General features: G+C 39.9%; 1 protein-coding gene across 10 annotated transcripts in view; it reads left to right on the plus strand.

The window, feature by feature from the left end:
- ncam1b (neural cell adhesion molecule 1b) overlaps positions 1-18,773 on the plus strand; it is an 85,861-nt gene that overhangs the window by 61,883 nt on the left and 5,205 nt on the right. For 6 of the 10 annotated variants that reach the window (XM_068316766.1, XM_068316775.1, XM_068316768.1 and 3 more), the window contains 10 exons: positions 1,612-1,762; positions 4,241-4,428; positions 4,770-4,866; positions 6,431-6,601; positions 6,963-7,091; positions 8,441-8,473; positions 13,019-13,143; positions 13,761-13,941; positions 16,029-16,227; positions 17,955-18,071. In XM_068316766.1, coding sequence (XP_068172867.1) covers positions 1,612-1,762; positions 4,241-4,428; positions 4,770-4,866; positions 6,431-6,601; positions 6,963-7,091; positions 8,441-8,473; positions 13,019-13,143; positions 13,761-13,941; positions 16,029-16,227; positions 17,955-18,071 — 1,391 coding nt within the window. Of the gene's footprint in view, positions 1-1,611; positions 1,763-4,240; positions 4,429-4,769; positions 4,867-6,430; positions 6,602-6,962; positions 7,092-8,440; positions 8,474-13,018; positions 13,144-13,760; positions 13,942-16,028; positions 16,228-17,954; positions 18,072-18,271; positions 18,720-18,773 lie in introns of those variants that run through there. The other 4 variants (XM_068316769.1, XM_068316772.1, XM_068316773.1 and 1 more) reach the window with 2 other exon arrangements.

Genomic DNA, 18,773 nt, shown 5'->3' on the forward strand with positions numbered 1-18,773 from the left:
GAGGGTTTGTATCTGCTTCTTAATAATGATCAAGGAGGCTTCCAACAGACACTCTGATGCATAATGTATTTATATTGAAAACAGACCACCATAAAAAGATAATGAACCACACTATGAACTTGCAGTGAACACGCATGTTCCTCTGGTACTTATTCATCATATTTTTCATTTAGTTGATTGTAGCCCCCGAGAAATGTTACGAATGTTCCTCTGGCTCCAATGACATTCTGAAGCCAAAGGAACATTCCGATGCTGCGTTCACCCAAAGCAGGAGCATAAAATTAAGAAGAATTTATTAGTGAAGCGTTCTGATAACACGGCTGCATATCATGTGGCGTGTTGCACAGATACAGGAGTATCTGAGGCAGCGCCGCAGGGGTTGAGGCAGAATGCATTCTGCACATGGGTCAGAATAAAAGGGTTGTGTGTTACGTAAGTGTATGACTGGTCCCGCTACCCGTTATGCATAATGAATGCCCCAGACATGCTTTGTCTATTGAATCTGAATACAAACTAACAAGGGTTTCTTTTACATGGCTACCCACACTGGGCTTAATTCAATATGTGTAAAAGCATCCGTGCCATTGTTGTGCCTGCAGCTTGGATCGAAGCCACAAAGGCAACAAATAGGATGGGCTGAGATATTCATTTCTGCAGCACCTTGTGAAAGGCACGATTCACAGAAACACAAGAGTCTGTAGAACAGAGCCCTGTTGAGAGACAACAGCACATCCCAAATTTAAAAAAATGAACCCAGCCTTTTGACTGCATTTGAAGACTAAAGTATTTGAGAGGCAAATTTTGTAAAGCTTCGATCAGGTGCGAAGGTTCATCCAAACCTTCAGTTTGAATTAAGTTGTTTTGTACGATCTGCCTAAGTCATGTTTAAATGGATAGTACCACTGCAAAAGGAGAATGCAGGCACCCACAGTTTAGCGTACATGACATCAGCACCCACATCAACCCAGGAGTAGTTAACTCTGAAGGTCAGTAAGCTTCTTATGGTCGGACGTGGTAACTCCGCATAGCGAGATAATGAAAGCAGGTACCTCCAGTGCAGGAAGGCCATTCAAACATCTCATTAGCCATCTGTTGTTTTTTTTCTGCTGTCAAATGCTACATAACTTCATTCAGTGGAAATTTCACTAGCGCTGAGACTGATCAGACCATCAAATCACTGTTAGAGCATTGTTTTGTTAAAAACTATATGATGGTGTGTTATGACACTGAGCCCCAAGTGTTCTCAAGGTGAAGACGTAAGCATGGCTTTTAATGTAATGCTGCTGTCTGGTGTCATGCGTCAGCTTATTTCATAAGTTGCTAAGCCCCCTGTGTGAAAATCCCTAGATGGCTTCTAGTGCCTTCTGCCATCAATTATTGATAAACTTCCCTTTCCTGTCAGCTGTGTATCTGTTTCCACATCTTCTCAAAGCAGAAAATCCTGCCTTTTTCATTATTGTAATATCAATTTTGTTTTTTAAAAGCAGGCTTTCTTTTCGTGTCTTCAGGTCACACGTCTTTCTGCAAGACTGTTCCCCATAGATGTAAATGTACAAATGTTGCTATGGAGAACAACGTGACTAAACCAAGGTGATTTCCCTTGTCGTTTAGAGTCTGGATGGAAATGTAGTGGTGAGGAGTGATGCTCGTGTGTCCTCTGTCACGCTGAAGTATGTCAGGTATACAGACGCTGGGCGCTACCTCTGCACGGCACGCAGCGCCATTGGAGAGGATGATCAGCCAGCGTATCTGGACGTCCGCTGTGAGTATGACTGAACAACAAAGAGCTTTTGCTCACGACATTTGTACAGTATGCTGTTGTGGATTCCAATGAATGCACAATTTTTGGTCATATGGAGCTACATTCAGATTGCCCCTGTTCAGATCTGGTATTATGCATCCTAAGTGATCCCCTTGCAAATGGTGCAGGTCTGAATGCACACAAGATGCATTGAGGACACATCTGAAATCCGATCATCCAGACCACATGGTGGTCCAGGCTGCATGCACTCATATTCTTTCAGCAGTGTGAGTTCACCCTATTGTGTTCTGGACCATACTGACGGACTGTCTCCTCAAGTGACGTCCTCTGTGGAACAACATGAAGCCATAACAACAGGCATAATGGATTACACACTGACTGATTTCATCGCAGGCTTTATAACGGCACAATTCCCAGTCAACCGTTAAAAATCACAGTTTTAAGAGTTGTCGAGTCAGGAGAAACTTTGTGAAGTTTGCAGCTACAGCAAATTCAAAACCATCAGTGTCTTCTTCTGAGTTCGACAATAAATGCTGCTCATTAAATTGTTTCCTTCTTTTTATTCTGTTTCTTACATTTAGCAGCTGCTGGAACAATGTTTCACTTGATTTTTGCATTTACACAAATTTCATGAATTATTTTGATGGTAACCCGGTGTGGAAAGTACCCAGACTCCCTTCAAAGAAGCACTTAGTTTAGTGAGTTGTTGAATTAGGAGAAACAATGAAACATTGTTCCATACTGACGAATACATCCACAAATATATGGTCCTTCTTGTAAAATTGTTTCTCTCTTCGTTGACCATAAAAAGGTTCTGTTCTTTTGTGGATTATCTGTTCATTTGCATATTGTGTAGGGAAGTACAGTGGTACCTATACTTACGAAATTAATTGGTTCTGGAAGAAATTTCGTAAGTAGAGACACGTTTTCCATGGAAATGCCCTAATCTGTTCCAACCTCCCCAAAATTCAGACATAAATGTTTTATAAAGCATAAAAATGCATCAAAACATGTAACAAATACATGTCACGATTAGATTACTACACAATAAGTGAGAGTTGTGCATAATGTATGAAACAATAGAGTAAAGAATAGAAATGACAGTCATTTACCTTTTAACTGCTGTCCTCATTGTTTTTTGCCCTCTTTGGTTCATGCACTCCTGGCTCACAATGCCGAACAACAGAGTGAATTCCAGTCCTCCTTTTGAACTTTTCAAACCAACCATAAACTCCTTAAACTTTCTTTTATTTTAATAACGTGGCAATTGTAGATGCATTACGGCCATATTCTTTGGCGAGATCAACCAAACGCATCCCTTTTTCATGCTCCTCTATTATCTCTTGCTTTGTTTGTACGGACAAAAAGACTCTTTTCTTCGTCTTTTCTTTTCCTCTTTTCTCCGTCACTTTCTTGGGGTCCATAGCAAATACTCAAAAAGATATATTTGCGTAAAACTCAGAACATGTCATGGGTTGAGGGCCGAATGATGAGGACGCTGCATAGACACCTACCTGGCTATACACAGAGGTCCCTTTTAGCCAATGGGATGCCAGGAAGATGCTAAGTAATAGCCAATGGCAGAGCAGCTATATGAATTTTGCGTTCAGGAAACTTTGGGAGCTGCGAGTAGCAGCCCATACTGTTTTTTTTACTAGTGCTGTCAGGCGATTAAAAAAATTAATCTAATTACAGAATTTTTAATTAATCGCATTTTAATTTCATACCTGCTAAAGGCCCCCAAATAAAGAATTTGAATTCGACATTACAAAATGTAGCGCATGACTAATCACTAGAATACACCAAGAAAAAAAGATTTTTCACGCTCCGATGGATGTCCTGGCGGGAGCGGGACTCGAACCACCGATGGCTGGACGTTCTGTCTTCAAGACGATTGCTCTACGGCTGAGCACTGCCGCCCCAATAGTCCCGTCTTTGTTCTTTTCATAAATAAACTTTTCACCCAAAGGTCCGAGTGGGCTTGCCTCGCACTCCTGTGTCGCATCCATCTCTGTTGTCAGTCACCCTGCTTTTGACTAGTGGCGCACGTACAAAGTGACGTCACTGCAGCCTACGGGTCACTCAATGGACCAAATTTAAAATGCTTGTGTATTAACTTGCCACTCACGATTAATTGCGTTAATTTTTATAGCGCGTTAATTTAATTTACATTAATTAATCTAATTAACGCGTTAAACTGAAGGCCCTAGTTTTTACCTTTCGTAACTCAAAATTTCTTTCGTAACTAGGGGCAGTATTTTCCTGTCGAGGCGTTACGTATGTAGAGACATTCGTAAGTAGAGGTACCACTGTAATATCTGATCACAAGTGGTCACTAGTAGGGTCGGTGGAGGTGCATTTTAATGCCAGATATATTGATAGATGAACATGTGATAAACCAGGTCTGAACGGGGTCTTTTTTTTCTCCAGAGCATTTTTGATGCAGAATCTCCATTTTAAATTTATTTTTCCCACCAGATCCCCCTAAAATCTATGGCTCGGTAGCCGTTTATACCTGGGAGGGAAATGCAGCCAACATCAGCTGTGAGGTCAAGGCTCATCCAAATGATGTTTCTCTTGTGTGGCTGAGAGATGGTCTGCAACTCCCCAACGCAAACACCACCAACATCAAGATCTACAGAAGTCCATTATCCAGCTACCTTCAGGTAACCCCCCTGCCCTCCCACAAACACCCGTCCCCCGACACACTTACACATGTCATACCATGGTGTACAGTCTATATAATAAATACACACAAGCTCCTTATGTCATCAAGATTTCATGAGTACACACTTGAAGTGAAGGGTCCTCTTTCAGCTTCATTGTGGGAAAAATACAATGAATAATTCAGTAGCAGGAACGCTCAGAGCTACAAATAAAAATAGACTACTCTAATGTACAAACAAAAGGTCACCTTCATAGTGTTTGACACACGAGTTTGTTCTGTTTTGTATGCTAACTTTCATATATTTGCCTCCTTTTTTTTTTCTTTTCCCTTTTTCTCCAGATCAATCCCAAATCTGAAAACGACTTTGGGAGCTATAACTGTACCGCGTCAAACGAGATGGGCACCGAGTCCAAGGAGTTCCTCCTCATTCAGGCCGGTCAGTGGTGCTTTGTTATTTGTGTCTGAAATTTCAACATGATCAACATTTGACGGAATATCTGTGATTGGAATGCAGCTCATGCCGGTTGTTCATTTTTATACTCGGGACATTTATTTTTGGGATAGCAAATAAATAATCAGTTGTTGTTATAAATTTCGTTGTAACACATAAATCAAAGTTTGAAGGACATGACTGGCTCCAGGCTTCAGGATCAGAATATTCTATGTTCAAAACACATTAGACCACACCATCTCCCTTGGTGTGTGATTACCCTGCAGTGTGATGGATGGTACATTTATATGAAGGCTGTGTTAACTTCACTTCATTTCCACACCTTTTCTCTGTTTGTTAGAAAATGCAGAAGCACATTAAAAGTTTCTCCTGAAAAGTTAAATACTCTATTATTGTACACATCCTAAGTTGTAGTTTCTGTGCACTATACTGTGAAGGAAAAGATAATTTATCACTTAAAAACCACCACCAACTAATAATACCACATTAGACAAATGGAATAGAGAGCGGTGAGATAATACCACTCTTAACCCACAATCCGAGATAAATGAATAAAAAACAGCTCATTCTCCCCACAGAGCGACCACAGTAATCACAGTTCACTTTTTTGCATCAAAAGATCAAAGTCATTTAAATACACCACCGTGTTTACTATGTGAAATCATAACCGACACCAGTGTATGGCCAATCACAGTTGATAAAGTTGCTGTTGTAAAATAGAGTGGAGAAAAGCCATCATTTAGTTGTTCTGATCCTTAAGTGTCCAGTATTATTATTTTTTATTACTATCAATTTATATGTGGCTTGAAGTCCCCAAAATAAGTTTCTAGCCTAAAGCCGCACTGGGATCACGTGTTATATGATGTCTGGGTATCCCTCTGTTTCAGTGCCTGTGTCTTAAAATGAGTTGGAGATAACCATGCCCCTTTCTGGAAGAGGGTGTGGCTTGGGTCTGACAGTGCTCTGCTCCAGTGTGTGTGTGTGTGTGTGTGTGTGTGTGTGTGTGTGTAGTGTTTCCTCTCTGTAGGAGGTGCAAAGCCAACTATGACATCACATTTGGCCTCAAATCTTAATGGTGCTTCACAGGAAATATTTTCTGATAGCTGAAGCCACCAAAAGAGAGAGGATGAATTTTTACTTACGTCTAGGGTGTATGCAGAGTATTTAGTGTGTATTTTGCATAAAATGGGATCTTTAAATGTGACAAATGTTGATTTAAAAGATTATATATTTATTAATTCAGGGTTAAATATTGATCATAATTTTCAAATGCTTGGTATGGCTGAGTGGATCCAAAATGAACTTACCCAAAGTGAAATAATTATCCCAGTCAAAATGTTTAGTATGGATTTGTACTTGAATTAGAGAAACATTTGGACGCCTTTATTTTTATTTTCCGATGTGTCAAGAGTAGGCAGCATTCAGAGCTTGAGGAGTTATGTTCATATCACGACCAGCTGGGAGTTTGCTTTGCTGGTGTGATGAACACTATAGCTTGACAGCATCAACATGCTGCAGTCTTATGGTTTCTGTTCCCTCCCTTTAACAGAGGTGCCATCAGCTCCCAACATCAGTGACGTGAGACCATTCTCCACAACAGCACACATCCAGTTTGAAGAGCCCGAATCCACCGGAGGGGTTCCTGTCCTGAAATACAGGGCAGAGTGGAGAGCTCGGGGCAGAGGCAGCTGGCGAACGGAGGTCCTCGACCTCATAGACAGTAAGAGCAAGAATAAATTCTTAAAAACATGAAAGCTGATTGTAGTTGAAAGCTTTGTTTTCACTTGTATGATTGACGATGCGATTTCTATTTCCAGGTTTCGTGCTATAAGTTTGTTGTTATTCGGTTCAGTTTCCGTAAATTTTTGGTCTTCGTTTTGTTCAATCATCTTTAAACAGATTTATTTGTTGTTTAAATATTGCCTGAATGAAAAAATAATTAAGCTAATCAGTGTCTACATGTGACAGAATTGATTATACCTGTACTGTTTGAACAGGGCCTCTGTTTGTTTCACCGCTAATCAACATTATTAAGGTGTTCTCAACGGGGGGGTTTCACCTCCTCTGATATATTGAAACAGGCTCCATCAATGAAATGACTATCAGAGGCCTGAAGCCGGAGACCAACTATGAAGTGAAACTGTCAGCCATCAACGGCAAAGGAGAAGGAGAAAGCAGCTCCGCCGAGTCCTTCAAGACGCAACCTGTCCGTGAGTGGCTCTTGTCGTGCAGTTTTCATCAACCCTTTCTTCTCAAAGTCCATTCCTTCACCGAAACACAAAAACTCACTGAGAAGCAGCATTTGGACAGGAATACAAAAGTCAGCAGTGAGTCTGTTTAGACAGCCTCACAAAAGCTTCCTGAAGTGTCTTTTCATTCTCGGTCACCCTCTTTTAAACTTGAGGGAGTAAAACTGAAAACAGGAAGTAACTCATTAACCTCCTTTTTGGACTGTGTGCTTGTTCCATGGAGTGACTCTGAATTCACAATCGAAAAAAAACATGTTTGTCATCTAATCCAAGCACTTGAAACCTTCTTGCTTTGTGACACTTTAAACTGCACTCTGACTTCTTCATATAAGACACACTTGGATCACTTAAATAACCATTTGAAATCTGTAGTTGAACAGAATTTTGTTCTCCGTTTGAGCCTGGAAACCAAGAATCAGAATATTAAACAGAGTTGTTCTTTTAGTGCAGTGTTATTGGCAATCTTAGACACATTGCTTGGTTTCTAGCCCCCTCTGTTGGCTAGGAATGCATGTTTTAGGAAAGAGAAGCAACACATCCTCTTCAGAATCGCTGTGAATGTGTCTTTTGACTCATAATTGTTCTCAGCTTTGACTCAGTCACTCAGTCACATTCGGATCAGCACCTCAAATATTGATTTTAATCTGATTGCAAACACTGTTTTTACATATTTGCTCATCTGTCTGTTGCGTCCCTCAGGTCACACTTACAATACTAAGTGCTGCATCTTTACCTTTTTATTTTAAGATGCACCTTCTGAGTCTTGGGTGTTTTTTTTTCCTGTTACTAATTTGTATCCAATCCAATAAACACATTAAGATAGATCTTTAAAATATTATGAATACCTTTCCTGCTGAAGCCCTGCATTAAACTTCCTTTATCTTCATTCGTTGTCAATAGAAAACTCAATCAATTAGTGTTTGTTTTTGTTTTTGTCATACTGTTTGTATTTTTGATTAAAGGATGAAGACAGCAGGACACATCAAAATGTTTTCTTACATTTTCACACAACCATTTTTCGGTCTTATTAAAATCACCAGAGGACGATTCCTGGAATATAACCACGAAATTCACTTTAAAAAAATTTTTTCAGATCATGCCCCCTTTTTGGCAGCATCTCATACAAACCTTTCAGTTTCACATGTGCTGCCGTTATTTTCTAGCAGTCATTAAAGAAACGCTTCTTCTTCCTTTCCTGGTGTGAGATGAGTCTGCGCTTTTCAGTGAAGTGTTATTAGAGAAATCCAGGCAGTCATTGAGCAGACAGCTTATTCTGATTACCTGATATCTCCCCTCTATTATGTCTCTAGATGGCATTTTTCATTTTTTCTCTGAAGACACAGGTTTGTTCTGTAGTGAGGATAATAGATGATTAGTTGAGATTGCTCTAGCTCTTCCCATCCCTACATGATAACCTGACATCCCTGCTGATTAGCAGCATTTGTGATAACTTTAAAGAGTGCTTAAACCTGTACATTTCTCTAGGAACTGTGACCTCATCTGGCTTAATCTTCTATGCAATTCATTCTTTGAGTTAGCATCCAAGGTATCCAAAAATGAATGTTAATGTCTCTTGTCATGCAGTTTTCATCAACCCTGATTTGTTTGGCCTACTGACAGTATTATGAATTATATTCAGATCTTTTTATTCCTAAAGCATTAACTATGGTTCCAGGTATTGATGTAATTTTGGAATGTTTGCATTTGGATTAGGCCCATCAGCACTGATTAATTAGGTGCTTTTCAGATTTTAATTATCTAAACTCAACAGAATGAAGCTTTAATTTCTACTCCTTTTAACATTTAGACCCCAATGAGAAGAATTGCTTTATTGTGTCTCCATGTCATTGTTACTGTCCTCTGGATATGTCTGTTTTTGTGTGTGTGTGTGTGTGTGTGTGTGTGTGTGTGTGTGTGTGTGTGTGTGTGTGCGCGCGTGCGTGTGTGTGTGTGTGTGTGTGTGTGTGTTTTCACATTGTGTGTGTTTTTTTCCCCCCTTATGTGTCATTTCACATGACTGAAATTGTAAATTGGCTTTGGTTCTGATGATCCTGCTCCGCTTTGCAGAAGGTAACTCCCTGTCTGGAAAAAGATCCCTAACTGCAACAGGACAGTGTCCCAGTAAACAATAAGCTTTTATGCAGCCATGTAACGTCTGTCTGCCTCAGTCCTGTTAATCAGTCATGTAGACGTGTCTCAGCAGGATAAACGAGAGAGTCAGAGCTGTCGTCACGGTAATAGAACAGTAGTATATAACAGTCTGGAGTGTTTAATATCAGCAACACTCGGATAGTATTGATAGCCCACTACCTGAAGGGATGTTACCGCTCCTCCTCTGAGGACGGGTTACCGTAAATCAAGCGTGTAATAAATAGTTTCCTCTAATCACCGGAGAAATATAATCAATGTCCTCCCGACCTACCTGCACACAAATGGCTTATTCTGTGTTTACTCTGGGGCCTCATTTATAAAAATGCTCTTAGATTAATACTCGTGTCAAAGCTCATGTTCCATTTAAAAGGTGGTCAACATGAAAAACCTCCCTGAGGCAGGTATCAAGAATCCCATCTGTAACATCTGTAACGGACAGACTTTGATTTATAAATCCCTTATCAATAAGAGTTTCCTGCAGTTCCCAGTTCAGTATATACAGCACTGTAAAAAAGTATTTGTCCCATGAAGGTGAATATAATCAAGTATATTCTCAAGTTTTGTATTCACGTTACATTTCACTTAATAATGTATAGCCAAATATATTGTGTAATGGGCGTCCACCCACAACAGACTTCTTCTCTTTTTACTTGTTTCTCACATTTAAACATTTCAGATGATTAAAACTTTAATTTGGGAAAAAGACAATACAAGTCAACACATGGAGTTTTCAAATGATAATTCCATTGAAAAAAGTTGAGAATTAATTCAAAACCTCAACCCTCAATTGAAAAAGTAATTGCTCCCTATCAAATGACTGCTTTTGCCTGCCTTGGCAATAATAGCTGGAATCAGATGTTTTTCATAACTGGCAGTGATTCATCGCTATGGAAAAACGTCAGCCCACTCCTCTTTGCAGGATTGTTTTTAATAAACCACAGTGGAGGGTTTTCCTGCATGATTTACCTGTTTAAGCTCATAACACAGCATCTCAGTCAAATACAAGTCCGGACTCCAGGTGGGGTTTTTTTTTAATTTTTAATTTTGAGCCATTCAGAGGTCGACTTGCTGGTTTGTTTCAGATCGTCCTTCCGCATAACCCAAGTGTGCTTTAGCCTGAGGTCACAAACTGATTGGTCTATATTCTCCTTCAGGTTTTTCTGGTAGAGAACAGAGTTCATGTTCCCATCATTGACAGCAACTAGTCCAATCATTCATGATCACACTACAAGCGATGTTTAAATGTTAGCATGATGATGTTGAAGAATGCCGTTTGTACGGCAGATGGAACAAGGTGTACACCTTCCCAAAAATCTCAATAATCCACAGAATTTTAACCATAAATCTCAGGGATTATTAAGATTTTTTGTAGCTAATGTTACACAAGCTTTTGGGTTCCTTTTTGTGCAGTCGTGGTTTTCATCTTGGAACTCTCTCATGAATGCCATTTTTGTCTTATAATAGTCATTGACACTGACCTGAACTAAGGCGAGTGAATTCTTCAGATGTTTTTTCAGGTTCTTTCATTGGCCTTAGGATAAGTCATAGATGTACTCTTTGAGTAATTCTTGTAGCCCAGACACTCCTGGGATGGTTCTCTACTGTTCCAAGTTCTCTCACATTGTGGCTAATGGCTCTCACCGGGAGTCTCACAGCCTTGGAAAAGGCTGACACGTGTCAAAGAGATTTTTTTAGATCGTGGGCTGATGTGTAGCATTTTGAAATCCTTTAGCCTACTTCACTTTGTCAGACAAGATTACTTTAAGTCATTTTTTGATTCACCAGCTCTGGCAGTAATCTGGGCTGGGTGTTACTTCATGATTTACAGGAGGGGACAATTACTTTTTCTCATGGGGTCAGGAAGGTTTTGATTACTTTTTCCCTTTGTAAATGAAATCATCCTTTGAAGATATTTTTACAGTACTGTAAGAGCACATATGAGGGTTCAGCCAGGATTAGACCAAACGAGGAGATCAGACTTCAGATGGCAAGAGACCAAGGCCAGGGAAAACTTCACTGTGACATTATTGATTGGAATAAACAGTGGGTTGGCCCAAATATTTACTGTACTTTGCTGCTTCAGTGAAAAAAGATGGATTGTAAACACAAATCTTTGGCTGAGATCAAAAATAAGTTCCTACGACATTTTAATAAACCTGATAGACGTGTTCCCTTAAAACCAAGAGAAAAAAGTCTAGAATTTGCATAGATATGAGATCATTACCATGGAAGGATTTAGAAATTTAGATATGCTTGGTTCTCAGAAGGAATGGTAAGTCTTTATAAATGAGGCCCTGATTCTGAGCAGCTTTTAGTAATCATGCTAGGAGCAATAGATAATAACCCTTGCATCATGTCCTCAATGTCATCATGTTTATCATTAGCTTAAGTTTAAAGTTGAAATCAACTAACAGATGTAACCAAGTAAAGGAAAGCAATATCAATAAGAAAACTAACAATCTTTCTTGTTGTCTGCCAGAAATGCAGTACTGTGTGCTTTACAGCTGCAAAGAAGCACTTTGCACATTTTTTGTAAAAGAAAACCAAAAATTGTCAGAGTGATAGCAAATCTTTAGGAGACCAATTTGGTCTTGATATAATATTTAAAAGTGTTTACTTGTCTGGCCTAGAGACTGATTTCTTTCGGAATCAGAGCAGCGACTGCTTGATCACCTTCAACTTTGAACGTGAAACAACCTGCACCTTCAGTGGATCAGTTACTCATTATGTGGTGGAGCCAAATCGCGAAACACCCTCTGTGTATTTGGCAGGAGTTTGATTTTGATTGTAATTTGACAGGAAGCCAGGACCTGTTTTAATTACAGTCATGAGCAGAATGTTAAGCTAGTTATAAATGTGTGGCTTCTTTGTTCATATTTAAGACTCAAGGAGATGACACAGTTCAAGCAGAACATTTCTGCTGTTGTTGTTTTTTCTCTTATTATATCAGAACATCAACTTTAAGTTGGAAGTATAAAGTAAGTACTTTGAGTTTTTGGAAAAGTCTGACTTACAGAAAAGACCAGAACTTCAGTTTCATTATAACTAGGGAGTCAAATGTAAAAATTCCCTTGGTTTTATGGATACAGACAGCTGGGCAACACTGATGGAGCAGAGTGAAATATGATATGTCTCAAGAAAAGTTATCATGGTGTCCTGGATTAATAGACAACACAGATTACAACAACAGAACAGTGATGAATGCAAAGGGCAAAAAATAGCTTAATAAATCTGTCTGATGTAGTTCTGTTTTTCATCCATTTTTTTCGTGCTTAAGATTTATCATAGAAACTTATCTATAATGCATTTGAAAAATGGAAAATATATTTAAGAATGTGTTTTACTTCACTGGCAAATCTATAAATAAATCTGTTGAAGAATCTTACACAAAGTGATAAGTAACACATCTCCTGAAGCCTGTCTGGCTCTGGTGAAATGTCAGTCAGAATTTTGATGCGTTTCATTGAATGTCAAGAACTCTGCCTGAATCAGATGAATATGTGATTTGACATTTGGTGATTAGTCTGACTTGAGACGTGATTAAGGAATAGAAAGGGATTTAAAAAGACAACAACAAAGATGTTAGTTTCAAACTTAAAATATTTGTTTCTAATCAAAGTTTAATATTCTTTGCTCAATAACCGTAAAGACATTAGCGGATCAATAGCAATATGACCTTGTAGTTCTCTGCACCCTCAAAATGAGATCTTGAACAACTTCCTGCTCTTGTACTGCAGGGAATCCGAATCCTCCCAAACTGGAAGGGGCATTTCATCCCAAAGGCAACTCCCTCAAAGTCAGCTGGATCAAGCAGGACGACGGCGGCTTACCCATCCTGCATTACCTCGTCCACTATAAACCTGTAAGTACGGCTCACACATCTGAAATGATTAGTGTCTGTCACCTGAAGATGTGATAAATGATAGATCATTTAAGTGTTTTTTATGAACCATGCCAAGAATTTGCAGCTTCTTTTTTCCCACTAACGAATATTTCTTGATTTTTTTTTAATCTTTATGACAGTAAAGTGAATAGATATTTCTGTATTTCAGGGAAAATTGAGCTATTCTTCAAGTTTTCTCTGACATTTTATCTACCAAAGGATTAATTAATCAGTCGATCAAGATCATAACTGGCAGATTAATCACCGATGAATATCATGAAAGTTGCAGACTTAATGACAATTCTAATGAAGCTCCATAATTCTGACTGGTCTTCAGAATGACGGCTCAAGCTGCTCAAATGGGAGAATTTCCTGCTTTTTCCTGACTGTCAGAAAACCATTTTCTGACAGTATGAGAAACCTGAGAAGGACATTTGAAGATGGCATCTCGAGGAATAACCGTTTCATTTCCATCATTTTCCTATTTCCTATCAAACGTTCAAGCCGTTTACCGAGAAAGCAAACTGTATTTCATCTGGTAATGAAAGTAATCAGCAGTAATAATGGTTACAGTGCATCTCTCCATGTGTCTGCAGTTAGGGGCATCAGATTGGAAACCAGAGATCCGGCTTCCCAGCGACAGCGACTACGCAGTCCTGAATGGGTTGGAGTGGGACACGGAGTACAAGGTCACCGTGGTGGCAGAGAATCAGAAGGGCAAGTCCCCACCAGCAAGCATGTCCTTCAGGACATCCGTCCGGCCGGATGCCATCCCAGGTACCCTTCCTCAGCAACGAAAAGAGTCAGAGCCAAACTCGATGCTCTATTTTTAACCCTAGTTCTGGAAGCTGAATGACAACTAAATAAATTGACACAAAAAAAGAAAGTTTCCTGGGTGGCGCCGAGACAGAAATGATTTTCCAGCTGAATTTTTTCCACTCTAATGCTGTGGCAGCCCTTGCTGAAAGAGATGAGTTTGTGCTCCAAGAACTGGGACAGGCTCTATTCACAGTGGATCAAAATAATTTCCTCTTAATGTAGTTTTTCTATAGCTTTGTTAAAACAGAAGCTAGACTTGTTTGTCCCTGTATGGAAACAACCTTTAACTTGACCCCTAATAACCACTGATTGGCTCTTCAAAGCAGCTAGAGGCTTTTTTTTTTTTACCAGCTGTACCAAAACTAAACAGGTTTTCGGATTCCTGCGAACTAAACAGTGCTTCGCTGAATCATCTCAGCAAACCATCTTCATATCACTTCCTTTCTAATTCATTTGCCAATCTTAAGCATTTCCTCACCCACCGCTGCGCCGCCATCCAGCCACCTCGCTCTAGCTTTCTTCTTTGTGCTGTGCTTTTTGTTTTTTATGTGCTGGTGTATTTTTTTTCCTCTGTCAATACGAGAAAGTAGCATCATTTATTTATTCTGTTTTTTTTTCTTTTTTTTCCACTTTTTTGGTTTTCAAACCTGACACATTTTCACTTTCTCTTCCTCTGTTTTCCCACCCTTCTCTTTTTCCCTGTTGGTTACCCTTCATTTCTCCCTTCATCTTTCTTTACCCTCTTCTTTTCTGTCTGTTTCCCTTCTCTCTGTTGTCCTGCTCTCATGCCTGGTCCTGGACATTGGTGCGGTGGATCACATGAACATTTCCGTCCCGACCTGTGTGCATTTTGGTGTGTTCGGGGTTGTTCTGCCCCGTCCGTCAGCCACTCAGGGCTGTTCATCCGTCTCATGCACTCTGGCATCAGTCATCTTGTCCCTCATCGTCGTGTTCCAGCTCTCATAGTTTCTGTGGTGAATTCACACCATAACTGTGGAGGAGAGCTTGCCTTTCTCTGGCCTGGCTGTCTCTCTAGACACTCGTAAAATAAAACAGACTTCCTCCGTGACAGACACATTTCCGTTACAAGTCAGACAATAACACCGTGTAGCTCCAGAACACGCCGGACAGACGTGTTGAACCAAAGGTGGTAGAAATCCTCCTGCTACTACAGACTCTGCTCAGCATTAGCACAGCTAGCCATTAGCACCAGCGAACAGAAAGGAGTGGCAGGTCATAACGTAAGGTTAGAATTAAAAAATAGGGTTTGAAATAGAATGAAGGCTGTTTACACAAACAGTGTATTCTTTAATCACTCACAAAATGATACGTATGTACTGTAAAGGTTTATAACATTCATGTTTACATTACTGAACAAAAACACAACTGGAAAATCTTTTGTAATGCTAATATTGACAAGATGCGTAAAGAATTATAAGAAAATGGTTTTTTTTTTGTGTTGATTCCTAGGACAAGCCGTTCTTTGTATCAAATATTCCAACATATCTGTTTTTATACGCTCCTTTTAATCTGTGCTGAGTCAACCATGTATAATTCTCAAGCAGATCTCCATTACTTGCTAATTTTTGGTACCAAGAGCTAAATGAATGAAGAGAAAGGCTCTTTTCCCGCAACTATATTTGAAATGGACTTCACACAAACAGTGTAAAATATATCATCAGCCTTTTGTAAAAAGCCTCGATCACTTTACGTAACTTGCAACGCAGTGTAAGCTTTGTTTTGCTATTCTTTCTAATACCAAATAAACAGATTGATAAATGCTTGCCTATAAATTCCTCAATATCCATGATATTTGGGTGTAAACAACTGAATGCAAGACTCTACATAATTGCATAACTTTGCAGCTAAATTCCTGCTGAGACAACTCGAATGTATTGCAGCTCGGAGCAGGTGAGTCGTTTTTTGTTTTGTGTGATTATTTGTGGTCACAGTAGAATAACCACATTTTATCTAGCTCTTAGCGACTGCTGCTATAAAACTGTCAGGCTGCAGCGGATCACAAGTCTCCCTCTCCTGTGTGGCAGATCTGAGTGAAGAGGCAGCGCTCTCCATGGGCATCATGCTGTGGGCTGGGATCCTGGTGTTGGTGTTCATACTCCTGCTGCTGGCCGTGGATGTCACCTGTTACTTTGTCAACAAATGTGGCCTCATCATGTGCCTCTGTGGTAAATCTGGCTCCGGGACTAAAGGACACAACCTGGAGGAAGGAAAAGCAGCTTTCATGTGAGTGTCAGTGACGAATCTGACAGCTGTTCCACAGACTTTCATGCTGGGAAACTGAAATTCGAGCTTTAAGAATTACCTCTTCAAATGCTTGAATGTAAACTTTTACCCAAAGATAAACTGATCAGATATGACCTCAAACAAGAGGGGGATTTCATAAAGACTGGACACAAATGTATTCATGAAATCCAGGGCCTTACCTTACAAAACATCAATTTGGTCATAAAATTAGAATTTCTACACTAATTTTTTTTAAAAATTGCCAGATAAGAACAAAAAAATAACATTATGAATCCCATCTGTACCGTTGCATCAAGATGTTTTTTAAAAAAATCATTATCTCACTGGCTGCAAATTACGTCTGTGGACGTCGATTACGCTTTTCAACAGGGAGGGCTGGGGGACAGTCTGGCAGAGCTTGTCAGTGAAAATCAGGCTTCTGATCATGGAATTTAATGTAATGACAACTGATCAAGTGACAGAATAGAGGGTGGTTAATCAGAGGAAGTCAGAGAAGTTAGGACAGCTTACGATGCAACAAAGTTTGTGTAACGGAGAACTTACCTGCAAGCAAACACGATGTCGCTCTGAGTGAAGCATTGGTCAAGAACAGAAGGAAAATACCAATAAATGTCCAGCGTGTCGGAGAAAGTCCACCGAAGGAGATAAATTCCTACAAAACACTGGGAGCCAGTGAGTTAACAGAAGAGATTTTAACCTAGGGTGACCTGCGTTCAGATACCAGAAAGGTAAATCAGAATCAGCTTAAATGGTTATATGTAAAGACACGACAGGAAGTGACAACACAGGCTCATTTGCTTGATGATGCTGATCTTGAGGTGATTTTTGTTGCCGTATGATGAAGATGTGAATGAGGTTGTACTCAGTTCATTTTCATCTGTGAGCTTTTATGTCCGTTTTTGCAAGTTAAATATTTGCAGCTCTAAAGGTGAATGACTAAAACTAGATTCATTTTGTAAGAACATAATTTAAAGTTAAAAGAAAACAGTAATCCTGTTATGGGAAAACAATTTTTGATTTCTCGTTCTTCCTTTTTTTTTTAATCCTGGTTGCAGATGATCCAATTTATATTTGTGTTGTTTACATTTTGCCTCCATTTACCCTGCTTGTGCTTAAATGAACGCCTTACTACATCCCCCATAAGGCTCTCAAGGATTGACACAAAGGACAATCAACAATTTTATCTTCCAGTTTTAAGTTTAAGCGAACGAAGGAAGAGACAACAGGGGACAACTTTTCCATTAAGAGAAGCACAGTACTGCCTCTTGAGAAAATCAACATATCTGGTGACAACAGCGCATTATGGTCCGTTCAGCCACTATCTGCAGGAAGAGGAAAAACACACAAATCAATAAAGCAGGTCCATAAATGAGATGACGTTTTTAGAGCGGCTTTATCCTTCAGAGAAAATATGAAGGATGCTGGAGTTAAGTGGAACATTGTACAACAAACACTCTAATGTGTACAGTCAGGCAGTTTTAAATCAATTTGAGTGGGAGGTTGCATCACACATTGATTCGTGCCACTTTTCATTCTTCTGTTTTCGCTAAAAGACAGCCGCGCACACGTCTTCACGTTGGTTTGCCAACTCCAATATTGAGGCTATGATTGAGTTAAGAAGCAAATTCATTCTCATCTGTGTTTTCTCTTTACGTGTCGCCTTGTGCTGCTGTTTTGGCAAAACATTTGTGACTCCATGTCTCCAGGAAGGACGAGTCGAAAGAGCCCATAGTTGAGGTCAGAACCGAGGACGAGTGCACAGCCAATCATAACGCAGCAGGCCCGACGGAACCCAACGAAACCACGCCCCTCACGGAGCCAGAGTGAGTAGAAAACGACTTTCTAACCGATGTACACTGCACTCCACTACAAAGAATATGTCTCCTTCAACGGGACAAAATTTGACACTTGAAATTATGCAGACGTCTGGGTCATTCTTGAGTGGAGTCCACTGAACTTCGTTGCTTTTCTGTTTTTTTACTCTATTTGAGAGGCAGCACTGCACTTTGTCTCTCCTCTCCAGCCTTTTGGAGATTTTTTTCTGTGTCGTTGTGTCAAGGCTGAAGCAATACCAGTTTAAGACACAGACGTGTGGTCAACTCGTATGACGCCATTGGACAACCTCAAGCGAGCCCATCTCATAACAGAAGACTGGAAAAATTAGATTACACAGTTTGAGATTGTCACTGGTACTGTTTAACCCTTCTAGGTGGTTTCTTTGTGGTGCTGTAGTTTCCTGCAGGAAGACCGGTGCTTGTTTAAATGAGTGCATTAGATCTGCTAGTCAGTGTACTCCATGTTGGTGTTTGCATTGGACAGTCCTTTAATGTCCACTCACAGCATGACGCCCTCTTTTTCTTTTCCTCACTAGGCTTACTAGCTGTTTTTTTTTTTATTATTTCAGTTGCTTTGTCTATGTTTGTGTCGGTTTTCTGAAGCCAACTAACCCCTGCATGCCTTCGTCCGGACCACCCTCCCTCTGTCACAGTCACCCTGGTGTCTAGTCTGTGTGTCTCTGTTCTCTC

This window comes from Antennarius striatus, chromosome 6 (genome assembly GCF_040054535.1).
Source record: "Antennarius striatus isolate MH-2024 chromosome 6, ASM4005453v1, whole genome shotgun sequence".
NCBI lineage: Eukaryota > Metazoa > Chordata > Actinopteri > Lophiiformes > Antennariidae > Antennarius > Antennarius striatus.